At 45.4% G+C, this 16,867-nt stretch overlaps 1 protein-coding gene across 2 annotated transcripts in view; it reads left to right on the top strand.

Annotated features, from left to right (window-relative positions):
• The window catches only part of kcp (kielin cysteine rich BMP regulator), a 131,497-nt gene that overhangs the window by 111,560 nt on the left and 3,070 nt on the right, over positions 1-16,867 (top strand). For both annotated transcript variants that reach the window (XM_059987118.1, XM_059987119.1), the window contains 13 exons: positions 2,259-2,432; positions 3,635-3,717; positions 4,398-4,518; positions 5,470-5,552; positions 7,418-7,517; positions 7,770-7,858; positions 7,981-8,083; positions 9,042-9,184; positions 9,960-10,132; positions 11,015-11,126; positions 11,451-11,552; positions 12,982-13,146; positions 16,000-16,300. In XM_059987118.1, coding sequence (XP_059843101.1) covers positions 2,259-2,432; positions 3,635-3,717; positions 4,398-4,518; positions 5,470-5,552; positions 7,418-7,517; positions 7,770-7,858; positions 7,981-8,083; positions 9,042-9,184; positions 9,960-10,132; positions 11,015-11,126; positions 11,451-11,552; positions 12,982-13,146; positions 16,000-16,300 — 1,749 coding nt within the window. The remainder of the gene's footprint in view (positions 1-2,258; positions 2,433-3,634; positions 3,718-4,397; positions 4,519-5,469; positions 5,553-7,417; positions 7,518-7,769; positions 7,859-7,980; positions 8,084-9,041; positions 9,185-9,959; positions 10,133-11,014; positions 11,127-11,450; positions 11,553-12,981; positions 13,147-15,999; positions 16,301-16,867) is intronic.

Genomic DNA, 16,867 nt, shown 5'->3' on the forward strand with positions numbered 1-16,867 from the left:
CACAGGGAGAAAAATCTAACGGGTTCTTGCTGATCACTGTCCAGCGATCCTTTCTTAATTCCATCTGTGACCTTTCTTCCCCTCCCCCAAAGTCATTGGATCCAATTTTGTTACCACAGCCTCATTCAACCATTGACCACACAACCTTCCTGGTCTAATTACAGTGACTTGAGACCACAGGGGAAATGTGACTGGACCATAAGTTGTGCAAAGCACTGTGATTGGGGAGAAGCATGAAATCACTGAAATCAGACCAGTCAATTGGTTAATTCAGGGTGTAACAGAGGGATCCATCGCTGCCAAGTATGTCACCCCCAGCCTCGTGGACCGACTTATAGCCTAGAACGGGCTGACATTGATGCATCTGTCACCCGGTTCCCTCATGAAATGCAATGGCAGAGTCCATTCACAACAGAATTCCCAAGCGTTACACCAGCATAGTCCCCTCAGCAACTCCCAGGCAGGTAGATCAGCTGCAGGATCAGTGACCACAGTAATTTGACAGTGGATTCCCAGCCAGTAGGTTAGGACAAAAAAGGGTAATAGAGTCATAGAGAAGTTCAGCACAGAAAGAGGGCCTTCGGCCTATCTAGTCCATGCTGAACCATTTAAACTGCCTAGTCCCATCAATCTGCACTAGATCATAGTCCTCCATATCTCTACCATCCAGTGATTAGAGGAGATCCTTACTAGAGAGAGTGTAAAGTGATCCCCATATGAGGTCCTCACCACTCCCACTGTTCGCCTCTCTCCTGGTGCCCTGAGCATCACTTGCTCTTCATCCAAGCCGCTTGGTGGGCTTGCTTGGTGAGATAGGTTATTTATTTTTATTTTCAAGTTTTTATTATTATTTTACACAATTTAAAGTCATCTTAACACCAGAGATATGTTAGAACAGTTGCAAATTCACAACAGCCCCCATGGATGGTGAGCTGTGCCCACTTCCTCCTCTCCTGTCACAGGCTTGGGGCATGATAGGGTGGGTTTCAGCAATCATGTGAGGACACCATCCTGTGTAGCCTCCCCTCACACCTCCCTGATGCAGCGGGTTAGCTCAATTGGATTTCTGCATCTGGCCCAGTTAAGCATGGGTGGAAACTGCAGATGCAGGGTCTGGGTGGTAAGTGGAATATAACTGGAGTTGTCCCAGTGTGGTTGACCTGACGATGGAGAGTTCTCAAGAGGTAAGATAAACATCTTGGACAGTATGCCAAGATGTGTGATGTTGAGGCTCTATAAGGCACCCTTGAGACCACACTTGGAGTATTGTGTGCAGTCTTGGGCTCCTTATTTTAGAAAGGATATACTGACATTGGAGAGGTTTCAGAGAATGTTCATGAGAATGATTCCAGGAATGAAAGGGTTACCATATGAGGAATGTCTGGCAGCTCTTGGGCTGTATTCCCTGGAGTTCAGGAGAATGAATGGGTATCTCATAGAAACATTCTGAATGTTAAAAGGCCTGAACAGATACGGCAAAGTTATTTCCCATGGTAGGGGATTCTAAGACAAGAGAGCATGGAATCAGGATTGAAGGACATCAGTTTAGAACTGAGATGCGGAGAAATTGCTTTAGTCAAAGGGTGGTATATCTATGGAATTTGTTGCCTCGTGTGGCTGTGGAGGGCAAGTCATTGGATGTATTTAAGGCAGAGATAGATAAGTTCTTGATTAGCCAGGGCATCAAAGGGAATGGGGTGAAAGCAGGGGAGTGGCGATGACTGGAAGAGTTGGATCAGCCCATGAATGGCAGAGCAGACTTGATGGGCTGAATGGCCTACTCCTGCTCCTATATCTCTTGGTCCTATGGTCTGAAAGGGTGTAAGTGATGTTTCCAGTGGTCAGGCATAACTTGGCCATGGTGCTGAAGGCAGAGCTAAACAGAAAAGAGAGAATGGGTCTGGAGGAGTTACAAGAATAAGGGATCCAGTTCATGTGGTGTGTTGGAGCATATAACTAAAATGGAGAATACTTGTCAGGGAAAATATTAAAGGCTTGGGAAAAGATCTCATCTCTCATGACAATTAGAGATGGATCACAAGGGTCACAAACTGATCTTTCTTCCTGTAATTACTGGCCACAAGTCTGCCCTGGAGGTTATGAAGCTGCCCTGTTTGAGATAGCAGCTGCCCTCCACCAGTTCGGCTGTGGAAGATGGTGTGCAGGATACAATGATATTCCAGCATAATGCCCAACAGTCACTGATTGTTTGGTCTCTCCCTTTGATGTTAATTAACCTTCTTTATCATCAATTCAAGGATGTATGTACCTTGGGAAGGAACACCAGGAAGGAGAAACTTGGTTTGATCCCTCAGTTCCCTGCCTGACTTGTATGTGTATAGACGCAGTCACAACCTGCTCAGAAATCCATTGCGTCACTCCATGCAAGAATGTTATCCACGTGACTGGGGAGTGTTGCCCCCTCTGTGCAGGTATGTGCTGCCACGAAAGTGCAATTATTATCTCTCCCTAACTGTCCTCTTGCACATGGCAGTGAACCACTAGAAACAGTGTGATGGAAGAATCTCACAGTGCTGTTGGGTTGCAGGATCAGGTGCTATGGTAATGAAGGATGGATAGGGGACATGCACGATGGCGCAAGACTTTGAGAGGTCCTTGACCTTCTTGGTGGTACAGGTCATGTGCTTGAGAAGGTTCTGTCAATGAAGCCTATTCGAGTCTCTGCATTACATTTTGTAAATAGAACTTACCACAGCCACGATTAACTTGTGATGGAGGGAGTGAAAGTTTTGAGCTGATGAATGGCCAGTAAAGGAGGCTTCTCTAGTAGAAATAATTCTTGAGCTTTTTGAGTTGTGTGACAAGTCAATTACCATTGTCAAATGCCCTATTTTAAACATTTTGGTGACCAATATTGACCATAAACTCCAGCCATTCTTGCTACAACCCCATTACTTCCCAAAGCCTTCTCACCATCAACAAAGTAGATTGAGTGTGTGTCCGACAGACTCACTCTCTTCTTGTTTAGATTTGTGCATCCCGACAACCATCCACTGATGCCTTTCAAAACAGAATAATTGATTTGATAGGCACCCTGTCCGCCACCATAAAAAAAATCCTTCATTGACACACATCGACCGTAGCATGTAGCATCTGCAAAGTGTCAGTCAGAATGATTTTTCATAGATTCTACTGATTTCTTTACTTTTCCTGGAAATGCCTGCAAGTGAAAGAATCTCAATGTAGTATATGGTAACATATACAGTATGTACTTTAATAATAAATTTACTTTGAACTTTGAATATTAAAGTGTTTTGCAGCAACGTACCAAGACTACCACAAACCGCGACAAGTAACAGACTGTAGAGACACCAGCAGCTTCTTCTGGCCCTCCAGTCACACCAAGCAGATTTGTCTCACATCAAGTCACACCAAGCTTATGGCTGATCCTTAGTTTCTGGGTTAATATCCCAGAACTCTATTCTAAAAACACTGTGAGTGTACCATTTCCACACACTGTCACAGTTCATTCTGGTGTTTCACTACAATCACCATTTGAACAGTTAGGGAAGGCTGTTAAATCCCGGCCTTACAAATGATACTCATATTCTGTCAAGAGTTAAATGCACCATCCAGCATTAATGATGACATTTACATTTTTCATACTTGTCAGATTGCATTTATGACCGACGTGTGTACGGTCCTGGAGAGAGTTTCCACCCCAGCCATGATCCCTGTGAAATCTGCGCTTGCGAGGTAAGAGCTGGTCTTGGCAATAGAGAAAGACTGAAAATGCTACCTGAACTTGCAGTTCGTATTCCCACAAAAAGAGGACCATGTTCCAGAGCTACCTAGAAAGTATTCAGGCTCAGAGATTTTCACTTTCAAAAGCAGCTACTAGAATCAGTAACTTAGCAGTGAGAATGGGCAAGGACTACCCGACTGAGATGTTGGGTGGCAAGAACTGTCTTGCCCAGCTAAAGTGGGAAGGCATCCGGCTCAATCTCAGTAAGACTCTATGACTCAGGTGACAGAAACAATGATTGGATAGTCCATAAAATCAGTCCCCATTTGGGGGAACAGAAGCCGTAGGGGAGATGTTTTCTGTGTGGGACAAGGGACTATTACTGGGCGGATGGTGCTTTTTTGGGAATAGGGACTTTTTCTTGGGAGGGTGGTCCCTGCTTGGGAGTAGGCATCAGTGTGCTTTCTATCCCTGGAAAGGGGAGGATGGTCCATAATTGAGAACACAGAGACCATGAGGTAGAAAGACCCAGGAAGGCTGAGAGTCTATGACTGAAGGCTTTATGAACATTCACAAATGTTATTATTTCTTTCCTTGCGGCTGAGGGAGTACTTAGCCGGAACCTACTCCAAGTAAGTAAGACGTGTAAGAAATTTCACCAGGTACACAATGAATGCTCTTACCTCCACAGGTGATGGTGGATGGAGAGCAGCACCTCCGGTGTTACCGTCGTCAGTGTCCCAGCCTGGTGGACTGTCCGAGGGATTTGATCCTTGCCCCAGATCCGGCTCACTGTTGCCCTAGCTGTGCCCGTGAGTAATGCCACTGTTTCTTTCCTTGTGTTTTTTCATAACAGCTTTTCCAGAGGAATAGAATCAAAGGTCTTTGTGAAATCCAAGGATACGATGTCCACTGTCCTTAAATGTTTTGTCTCCTCTGATAAAATTAGCCTGTTAGATTGGCCTTCAGTAAGATTATAACCTTTTGTTGGTTATTTATAATGTAATGTATAATAAACCATCAGATTGTCCCTTCCTTTGGATGAAACCCCAAGGATTGCATCAGGTTAACTACATTTTTTTGTTTAATACGTTAATCCAATTAGTTGAAATGTTTAGACACAAGAGGCACTGCAGATGCTGTAAATCTAGAGCAAAGCACATAATGTGCTGGAGGAGCTCAACAGGTCAGGCAGCATCTATGGATGGGAATAAACTGTCGATGTTTCGGGCAGAGACCTTTCATCATGAGTCTTGATGAAAGGCCTCGGCCCAAAACATTGACCGTTTATTCCTTTCTGACTTGCTGAGCAACCCTTGCACATCGTGTGCATTGCATTTGTAACGTCTTCAGTGTTAAAGGGGAAAGAAACATGCTTTCACGATCTCCAAAACAATTATCAACAATGAAGAACTATTTGAATCGGATTTTGTTTAATAAAGTGAAGCGAGTAAATGGTACAGAGCGTGAGTGTACCCAGCAACAGAACTGTGTTAACCATTGACTAATGTTGTTGTTGTTCCATTGGATCTCGTGTGCTCATCTGAGAGGAGAGGTATTCCTTACAGTATTAGTGCAGTGCTTCCTTAGCGCAGCCTTTCCGATGTGTGACATTCCCTGTCCTAGGGATCTCTTTATTTAAAGGAGCAGAGTGCTTAGGTTTAAAATGACTCCCTTAAAACTTGTGAGTTTAAAAATTAAAAATGCAATGAAAAGCAGACCAATTAACCTGCATGATTAATAACCTGTCACTTTAATCACAGAGCCATTGAGTAACTGCACCACTGGCCTGGTGGGGAATGAGCTCTTTGCCACTGATGATCCCTGCTACACCTGCCAGTGCAAGGTAAGAGTTGTAAAAAGAGATTACAGTGCATGAAGAACGTAGAACCACTGCTTGTTGTGTAGGTCAAACACTGGAGCAACACTCATGGTGTGGGGTGGACATGTGGGGTACTGATAGAACTGACACTCACTGTACAGGTCAGACACTGGACTAGTACTCACTGTACCAGTCGGACACTAGACCAGTGCTCACTGTACAGATCAGACACTGGGCCAGTGCTCACTGTACCAGTCGGCCACTGGACCAGTGCTCACTGTACCGGTCGGACACTGGACCAGTTCTCACTGTACTGGTCAGCCACTGGATCACCACTCACAGTTCAAGGTGGACACCAAATCACTGCTGTTGGGAGAGGACAGAGGGGACTAGACAACAAAGTCTAAGATAAATGAATTGAGTTGTGGAATTGGGTTATTTGAGCTTGGCCATGGCAATCACACTGACTCTGGTTTCTGTGCGTGGGAATAGAAGCTGACTCCGTACCCTGCTGTTCACTAGTCCCTCAGGTTGATCTTCCCTTCCGCACCTTGTGGCACATTGGGCAACATTTTGTCTCTCAGCATAATGAGGCCATGTTTCCAGCTCAACACTCAGCCCAGCATGGATGGAAAGTGCAAGGTGCCGGCTGGGTTTGAACCTGGGACCATTCTCCTTAACAGTCCACACCACCAGCTGGCTAATCCTTCAGGATTGGACAGTTTTTCCCAGAACCCTATTAGCTTCTGAGAAATCAACTACTATCTTATTCTCATCATTGATTCTTGTACACAGTCAGCATCATATTACCACTCCTAACCTGAGGCAGTTTAGCGGCAGTATGGACAGTTATATTTCAGGTTAACCCCGCTTCCTTCCCCACTATGGTATGTGCTTTAGTACTTAGGACCTGTGCCACATGACCATGGGTAGTAGACCCAATCCAACAGAGTTCCAACATGCACGCAGTGTGTCTATGACTATGACTTCAGTACCAGGGTGTAAGGTCAGTGGCTGATGTGAAGGCTTGATACACACAAGCACACAGCCCATTGGAACTCAAACAATGAGTAGAGCAGGATGTAGGAACTACATCCTGGAGTCAGTCAGTGAGTTCACACCCTCCTGGGCAGTCTTTCCCGTTCATCTAAAACTCTGCAGCTTGTGTTCCGAACTGACTCCAGGCCTGCTCCCACTTCAGTCCGTGATTCCTGCCCAAGGGTGGCTCCACTTTTAAAATCTGCATCCGTTTTTTCAGATCTGATTTTGAGCTTGGAATCCTCTATGGGTGGTGAGCAAGGAGCTGAGAAACTGATGGTAGTGGAGGGTAAAACGCCACAGCGCTGGCTGCATCCTAGCTAGCGTCAGCATTGTCAGGTGTTCAAAGACCAATGTGTGTCTTGGATGAGCATTGATAAAATGACAAAGGAATTGTTGACAAGTCTCAGCAGTCATTCATGTGGGGCAGGGAAGTTCCCAGTGATGGAAAGTTCTGAAAACTATCAAAGTCTAATGACACCATATGACAAGGCACCCAAACCTGATGTCTGATCATCAGGCCTACCCACCCTGGCACTTGTAGCAACACCTCCCCGGTGATCAGACTTTGACAAGGCCGTCGTGGCAGATGGTGGTTGATAAAGGATTGAAGTGAACATTATTTCATTAGTTTAACAAAGATGCTTATGTTATTATGGCTGCTGCACTCAGTCTGTCCAGTGATTTCTCAGGAGCAGGCAGAGTCACTGAAATAAACAGTAAGACCCTGAAAGGGCAGAGATGAGCACAGAGCCTGCTCCCCCTCCATCCATCAAGAGCAGACGTGACTTCACTGGAATGGATCAGTTACTTTTTAAACCGGCCCATTGAATATTGTGTTTTTATTGCAGGATCTAACTTGGATCTGCATCCGTCAGAGTTGCCTTCCGCTGAGCTGCCCCATGGCTGAGCAGTTCACTCCGGCAGGTGCCTGCTGCCCAGTCTGTGATGGTACAGTTACTTTCTGTTAACCGTCCATTTTTCTACTGATTCTTTTCCTTTCTAGCGAACATACTGTATGTGATTCATTATTACCCTGTTCTCTGCTCTTGCCAGGTCTTTGCTATGTATATAAACAGTTGCTACCTTAGGTGTGTTTACAGAGCACAATTGTAGGAGCTTTATTCTCTGATCTGTGCCACGGTCACTCAGCTTGTCTCCCCTATGCTGTAACTGACTACAGTTTTCCTATTTATTCTGCAGAATGTGTGATCGAGGGTGAGAAGCGCCGTGTTTCTGATGGTGAAACCTGGACTGACTCCTTTGATGAATGCGTCACATGCTCCTGCAATGTAAATCACTTCAGCAATTTTCTCTTGTGCCAGCACCAATCCTTGCATGCATTTTGTTAGCACCTGCTCACCTGATCACAATTCTGTCTCAGTTACTGACTCGTCTGTTTGGTCTTCCATAGCTTGGACATGTTGAGTGCCACATTGAAGAATGTCTCTCTGTCATCTGCCACGATGGCCTTGTCAAAGTCCGATCACCGGGGAGGTGTTGCTACGAGTGCCAGGGTAGGTGGGCCTGATGATCAGACATCAGGTTCGGATGCTTTGTTGTATGGCCATAAGACTTTGAGACATACAAGCAGAAATAGGCCATTCAGCCCACTGAATCTGCTCCACCATTCCATCATGGCTGATTTACTTTTCCTCTTGATCCCATTCTCCTGCTTTCTGCCGGTAACCTTTGACACCCTTACCCAGTGGTCCCCAACCACTGGGCCATGGAGCAGTACTGGACCGCAAAGCATGTGCTACCGCAGCTGACTCATATCGCTTCATACCGCCAAATCATATTGTTTCCTCGTGGCCCGGTAGCACATGCTTTACAGCCCGGTGGTTGGGGACCACTGCCCTTACCAATCAAGAACCTATAAATCTCCACTTTAAATATACCCAATGAATTGGCTTCCACTGCCATCTGTATTTGCCACAAATTCACCACTTTTTGGCAAAAGAAATTCCTCATCATCTCTCTTCTAAAAGGGATGCCCTTGTAGTCTGAGGCTGTGCCCTCTGGTCCTAGACTCTCCCACTATTGGAAACATCCTCTTCCTGTCCACTCTATCTAGACCTTTCTATGGTGCCATTGCACCTTTGACGGGAGGGAAGAGTGACTCTTTTTGAGTGGATTTCTCTGTTAAAAATATAAAGATTGAAAATTAGCTTCATTTGTTAAAAGTACATCAAAACACAAAATGAAATGGGTCGTTTGTGTCAGAGCAAATCAGCAAGATTGTACTGGGCAGCCCACGAGTATCACCATGCTTCTGGCACCAACGTAGAATTCCCACAACTCACTAACACTAACTGTGTGTCTCATATGCAAGGAAGCTGGAGCACTCAGAGAAAACCCGTGTGGTCATGGGGTGAACCTACAGGTAGCAGTGCAAACTGAACCCCAACCCATAAAGCAACGCATTGACCAGTGCTCTGCCATTCTGCCCTGTTCACCAATGTGTCCTTGCAGATCCCAGGGTCTCATGCAGCTACCATGGAAAATTGTATCAATCAAACCAACACTGGGAAGTGAATGAATGTACCACCTGCACCTGTGTCTCCGGGGAGGTCCACTGTCAGACCGAGCACTGCCCACAGCTCGCCTGTTCATCGGTAGGTCACGCTGAGTGGGGTGGGGGCAATGGAACGTGCAGGGAACGGGGACAGGGAAGAACACTTTGCACAGTAAGTCAGCAGCTTGGATGTAGCAGATGATTGTGTTAACCAGTCAGCTTAATTTTGACACAAAATCAGTGACACCAAAAGAATGACTTAGAAACTGTTTATGGTATTTGGATAAGATTTTTAAAAAGCAGAACATAACTGAGAGAGTTATCAGTTGAATCCAGTTCAAGGATTTCATTATATTGATGCATAGAATAACAGGGACCAGGAATATCTCTTACTATCTTCCCTTTCGGTTAGTCCTGATGAAGGGTCTCAGCCCGAAATGTCGACAGTGCTTCTCCTATAGATGCTGCCTGGCCTGTTGTGTTCCACCAGCATTTGTGTGTGTTGTTACCAGGAATATCTTCTCCTTTCCCACCCACCTGGCTTCACCTATCACCTCCAGCTAGCCTCTTCCCCCCCCCCACCTTTTTACTCTGGCATCTTTCCCCTCCTTCTCATTCCTGAAGAAGGATCTCGACCCGAAACGTCGACTGTTTATTCTTTTCCATAGATGCTGCCTAACCTGCTGAGTTCCTCCAGTGTTTTGTGTGTGTTACCCAGGAGTGAGATGCAGGCTGGTAATAATCAAGCAATCTCAGGCAGGATGGGCTGTTTATATATGGGAATGTCCACTGGCTGTTCGCAGTTCGTAACGGTGATGACTAACCGGGGTTCAGGGATGTACAGTTCAGTCACTATCTTGCCCTTTGCCCATTAGGATGAGAGCCCTGTACTGATCCCAGGAATGTGTTGCCCTCACTGCATTCCCCGCCCTGCTACCTGCATGGTGTTTGGAGACCCTCACTACCTCACCTTTGATGGGAAGATGATCCACTTCCAAGGAGCGTGCAGCTACATCCTTGTTGAGGACTGCGAGGGAGGAGACTTCAGGTTAGTGTCTCAATGAAGCATTGAAAGCCAGCAGATCTCGAGTATGTAACACGTTTTGATGCAAATGGAAATTAACAGGACTGGTAACCACATCCTGACCCAGTCCTTCCTCTTTCCCTCTCCCTGTGTCACTGACCATCCGTCTCCCATTGTCTATCATGCCCTTCATTCCCACCTTGTACTTTCTACCTGCCACGTGTTCTGGATAAGAGAGCTATTTGGTCCCATAAACCCATGGCAGCTCCCAAAGGAACATCCATTCATCGCATTACTCCTCTTTTTCTCTGTCACCATCATCGTCATGTGGCATGTTGTATGACGTGGGTGATCATGGTCTTCCATCTGTCTTTAACCTGATGGTTGCCCGGGGGGGGTGAAGGGAGAGATCCCCTTCACGTTGTTTTTATAATTTTCTCTACCCATGACCATGAATTGTTCTTGGCAAATTTTTCTATCTACGTAAGTGGTTTGCCATTGCGTTTTTCTGGGCAGGGTCTTTTTCTCAGTATCCCTAAAAACTTATTACCACATGCATGCCCTTCAACTATCCTTTGATCCTTTTGCCCTTTACCTACACTAATGGGCAACTTACGGCAACCAGCTGACCTACCAACATGTTTGGGACATGGGAGGAAGCACGTGCACCCAGTGGAAACATACACGAACGATTTCTCTAATCAGGTTCTTATCCTGGTCCATGGATCAGCAAGGCAACAGAAGTACCTGTTGGCCCACCATGGATTTAATGTAAATATCATGTACTGATTTGTTTAATTGTCTCTCTCTGTACATATCTATCCATGTGTGTGTGTGTCTCTCTCTCTCTCTCTCAAACTCTCAAACTCTCACTCTCGTCCTGAGTATTTTATCTTTACTCCACAGTATCCGTGTGACCAACGAGGATCGAGGTCGAAAAGGAGTGTCATGGACCAAAGAGGTGACAGTGCTGATCGGGGACCTGAATGTCCAACTTCTCCAAGACTGGGTTGTTATGGTAATTGAACGAATTATTACAATTCATTAGCTGAAAGGTTGAGTGTACATCGGGCGTGGAATGTGAAAGGATGTCATAACTGTGAATTTCACAAAGAGGTTGTTGTGGGCATTGCTGACAGCCACAATAATGCTGCAGGGTACAAGAGGGCCTGACATGAGATGGTCGGCAGTAATTGCGCAGAATGCAGTTCACATTTATGGCCTCATCTGAGGGCGTAAGAAATTTCCCAAGCCCAAGGTATGATGTCACCCAGATGAGCCAGACTGTGTCACACCAAGCTCTTCTTTCTCCTTGTCCCAAGAGATACCTTTGTGTTTGCAGGTGGACAGCCGCAGTGTGTCTCTGCCTTTTCTGCAGGAGCCATACGTCTACATCGAGAGAAGAACCAACAATATCCTGCTGAACACCAACATCGGTGTGAAGGTGAGAAAGGCACACTCTTTCCATTAGCTGCAGGGCGGAGGGGTGGAGACAGTAGCTCCAGTCTTTTCACAATAGGTTGTAAGGGGAGAGGGTCAAAGATGCCAATGTATCTTGCTAGAGAGCTAGGATAACTAAACACACATTTCACTGCCCCCTCCTTCACTGCCCCCTCCTTCACCAGGAACACAGTGCTGCAGGACAAGTGAAATCGGTAAGGAGGAAACCTAGATTAGCCAAAACCCCCTCTACCTTTGAGCTCCACACGATCAGTGTAAAGTGGATCTGGTGTTGTCCCTTTCTGGTGTATCTTGCCCTGCTGATATCTTTGGAATTCACTACCCTCGTAGCTGTGGTAACTGGGCCACTGATATTAATCTAATCAGACATTGATAGATTTCTGTACATTTAGGAAAGGAAGGGATGGGGAGATAGTTCAGGGAAAATGGCAGTCTGGAAGATTAACCTTAACCTTGATAAGGACTGAACAGCATAACATGGTTATGAGTGGCGGTACATTGGTTGGGTTACATGAGGAAGGACCTCCCTGAAGACCACCCTGAAGACTAGGCTTGTGGCTCATTAACAGAGTTTTGCATGCCTTCACTTCCTCTGTCCCCACTTGGATTCCTATCCCTCAGCACGTCCCAGGCACTTTCAGGCAGTGAATTACTTTTTAAATGTATCACGGATTTATTGTGGGGAACACTTTGCAGCCCACAGCAAACTCTCACAGACAACAATGACCAGATAAACTGTTTTAAGTGAACAGATTTGGCCTTAGCGAAGCATGTTATTTAAAAGAGGGCACCAAAGTCACTATGGGAGCCCCTTGCTGCTGCACCTCCAACGGTTCATCAATTTCTCAGTAAACACTGGGAATGCTAGTCTGTCGTGTGTCCTATGTGTGAGGTTTTGGATAAACATGAAGTTGCTGCACACGCAAATCAAAATCAGGTTTATTATCTCTGATATATGTAATGATTTGTTTTATGGTAGCAGTACAGCGCAAAACATTAAAAAACACTAAATTACAGTAAGAAATATAAAAAAAGTAAATAAATACTGCAAGAAGAAAGTAAAATCGTGAGGTGGTGTTCATGGGCCATTCAGAAATGTGATGGTGGAGTGGAAGAAGCTGTTCCTAAAACACTGAGTGCGTATCTTCAGGCTCCTGTATCTCCTCTCTGGTGGTAGTACTGATAAGGGGGCATGTCCTGGATGGCAAAGGTCCGTAATGATGGACGCTGTCTTTTTGAGGCATCATCTTTGAAGATGTCCTCAATGGTGCCCATCAGGGAACTGGCCGAGGAAACCAAAGTAACATATTCTGCTGTTTCTCATCCCCTGTCTGACCACTCTCCCCCCCCACTGACCCTTGATTCAATGAGTTGAGTATTTGATGTTCCTGCTCTTTCCTTGTTTCCTGCAGGTCTTGTGGAATGGTAAATCTCACCTGGAAGTGAGTTTGCCTGGAACCTATAAAGGCCAGGCATGTGGGCTGTGTGGGAACTTCAACAACTACCCCCAGGACGACCTGAGGATCCGCAGTGGTCAAATCGTCAGCTCAGAGGCAACGTTTGGGAACAGCTGGAAGGTGGGTCCTGAGGGCAAGTCAGAACAGAGCCACGGCTGGGTAGCGATCACAATGGCTAAAGTGTCACGCTTACTGAAAGTTGTTTCCTAGCCAGTAGTGATCATTGTTTGGAAGGGTAAGGCAAGAAAGCTTTGTATATCAGCAGGCAGAGAGCAACCATTTGGTCAGATGTGAGACAGCACTCAGCAAAGAGGGGGACAAAATAAGAACTTGCATTTCTGGTAACAACTTACGATATCCAAACAACAGTCTTAAGTGTAGTCACTTCCCAAGGAGGGAAATGTTGCATCAAATGTATAGAAGGCAAAATCCTACAAAATAGTGACCACGTGATCTATTTTGATGTCATTAACAGAGGGATAAACACTAAGTTATGTATCAAAAATGTGTGTTTCAAAGTGACATCAATGGAATTTTTACACCCTCTAGAGAAAGCCGACGGGATCTTTGATCTGAACGAGCATTGCTCCTTTAATATTGCCCCTCCAGCAGTACAGCATTCTCCCATTACCACCCCCCTAACTGTGCAACAACTCTCCGGGAGCTGAGTTCACTCCTGGTGCCACCATCTCAACAGTTCAGCATTCCCTCATTCTGTCCCTCTGGTGCATCGCTCCCTCATTACTGTGCTTACTCACTTTAGTATTGCTATTCCGGCACTTAGACTGAACTACCACCCTATAATGAAATAGTACTACCCTCTCTGCCAATAAGCCCCCACCCTATCATACAGCAAACATTTACCATCGCCTTCTGACGTTGCCTCAGCCCTGCCTTTCTGCAGTGCACTCTCAGTCTATCCCTCCGACAATGCAGCAGTCTTGTCATACTCTTTGCTCCAGTCACTGAAGGATGCCAAAGCAACAGGCTCTTCAGCCCATTGTACCTGTGCCGAATACAATACCAGAACATAAACATGAAAAAGTCTACAGATGCTGGAAATCCAGAGCAACACACACACACAAAATGCTGAAGGAACTCAGCAGGTCAGGCAACATCTGTGAAAATGAATAGATCTCAGCCCAAAATGTCGACTGTCTATTCATTTCCACAGATGCTGCCTGACCTGCTGAGGTCCTCTGGCATTTTGTGGCTGATATCAGAGAATGGTTGCTATCGGTTCTGCTTCTATCACCTTCCCTGATGGTGTGTTCCAGGCACCTACCACCACTCCCTGCATAGAAAAAATTTGCCTCACATATCTCCTTTAAACTTACCCCCTTCCTACCTTTCAAGTTAAATATATGCCTTCTAGCATTTGACTTTTTCACCTGGAACAATGACTCTTGACTATAACCATATATAACAATCACAGCACGGAAACAGGCCATCTTGGCCCTCCTAGTCCGTGCCGAACTATCTACCTTGTCTACGCATCTATTATTTTTCTGATGCTCCAGAGAAAACCTAAGTTTGTCCCTCTTCTCCTTGTATCTAGAACACCCCAAACCATGCAACACACTTTCCAAAGCTTCCACATATTTCCTGTAATGCAGCGACCAGAATTCACACGATATTCCAAATGTGGCCTAACTAAAGTTTCATAAAGCTGCACCATAACTTCCCAACTTCCATTCCCAAATATCCTGACCAATGAATGCTCTCTGCACCACTCTATCCATTTGTGTTGCCACTTTCCATGTGCTGTAAACTTGCAGTACAAGATCTGTCATTAACGTGAACATTACTGTCTACTTCCTTCTTGCATTTGACCTCCCAAATAAAACACCTTGCACTTATCTGAATTACACTCTAACATTTTTCCAACTGATCTACCTGCATATCCTGCTGTCTTCTTTGACAACCCTCCTCACTATTTTCAGGTCATCTGCAGACTTACTTATCAGAGCACCTGCGTTTTCATTCAAATCATTCATTTGTGTTGCGAAAAACAGAGATCCCAAAAACTCCTGGTGCCACCCTCCTCAATATTCCAACTCACCGTGGATCCCACGTGACTTGCTGGATTGGGATTTGGAACTACCGTCATCTTCTAACTGAGAAGGTGTAATTCAATGCACTGATGGGTGTTAATAAGACCAGACAACTTGTAAGGTGTGACCAACTGTCTAACTGGGAGTGTGGAACAGAGATAAACAAGCACATATGTCTGACTGTTCATATCATATCTGGAAATGAAATGTGCTTGTGACTCTCAAAAGAAGATTTATCTGGTCATCCAGTCTTCCTGAAGCAGCACTTTATCTTTTCCCTTGAGTTTTCATAGTTGATCAAACCAGGAATGTAAAAAAAATTGGCAGTTACTGTATATTCCTTTTAAATTTGGGTTAAGTAAGGAAGAAGGAGAAGCTTAAATTGAAGGTGCACTCTTGCAGAACAAATAGAGCACAGGGTTAAGTACAGGATAAAGCTTTATCTTGGGTAGCAGCCAAAAACTGTATTCGATTGAGGTTATCCAATATTGACATACAACCAGTTACCTTAAATGGCTTTTCTCATTGTGTTGCTACTCTGGTAGTCTAGATATACTGATCTGCCTTGTCACTGGTCCAAAGCCATGCCCCATTTGACCAATGGAGAGGCAGAAATTGGGAGAATGGTCACTATGGAAATGGTGAGTGTTAGTGATAATACCCCTCATTTAAATAAATACATAAAGTGAAATCACAAGGACATTGTATCATCAGTTCTGAGATTCTTGGCTTTATTTAGCCTGGCCCTGTGACTGTACCACCAGATTTGATTGATTATGTCATTCTAACTCGATCCTTTCCCATTTGTACCCCATTCCTAAATCAGGGTTGGAGCAGAACTCTGTGCTTGTGACAGACGAGGTGAGTGCCTGAGCTAGTGCTACCTGCCGATCACTCTGTGTCTGTTCCTCCCTTCCAGGTTCGCAGTGGAAATGAGAGCAGCCCACATTGTGCAGATGCTGAGGACATCGCTCCCTGTAAGCAAGCGGGTTACCGAGCTCGCAAAGAGGCCAATGCCAAGTGCAAGATCCTCAAGTCCAAGACCTTTGAGCGTTGTCACAGGGTGGTGCCGCCGGAGATGTTCTTCGGCTCCTGCGTGTATGACCTGTGTGCCTGCGGTGCGAATATCGATGACTGCTTGTGTGATGCTTTGGAGGCTTATGCATCGCAATGTCGAGAGGCTGGAGTTATCCTGCACTGGCGGTCACCAACACTCTGTGGTACGTTGTCTGAAGCCAGGGATTCCCACAATCTGGTTAGGTGGGGATACCAAAGGGCTAGGGAAGGTAGTGCGGTTTTGTTGGCTGGGTTTGAGTAGGGCAGTGTCTGCAATCCATATCTCTGAGTTGATAGGATTTGCAGTTAGAGTGAAGGGACTGTGTGAAATGGCAGCAACAAAAAAAACATCAAAATAGCACCATCAATAATAGGGTAGATGGGCAAGATTTAGTCAAAGTGAGAATTCTGAGATGTAGTTCAGTAGCAGTATGGTAACATAACACAGTATCGGAGCGGTGAGCACACTGATTTACAGCAACAGTTCAATTCCTGCCAATGCCTGTAAGGGGTTTGTACATTGTCCCCATGATTGTGTGGGTTTCCTCCGGGTGCTCCAGTTTCCTCCCACGATACAAAGATGTAGGTTAATAGTAGTTAGTAGGTTAATTGGTCACCTGGATATAATTGAGCAGTGTGGCCTCATTGGGCAGGATGGGCCTGATACCATGCTTTTTTTTTTTTTTTTCTCTCTCTCTCTCTCTCTCTCTCTCTCTCTCTCTCTCTCTCTC

Source organism: Hypanus sabinus, chromosome 13 (genome assembly GCF_030144855.1).
Source record: "Hypanus sabinus isolate sHypSab1 chromosome 13, sHypSab1.hap1, whole genome shotgun sequence".
Classification (NCBI taxonomy): Eukaryota; Metazoa; Chordata; class Chondrichthyes; order Myliobatiformes; family Dasyatidae; genus Hypanus; species Hypanus sabinus.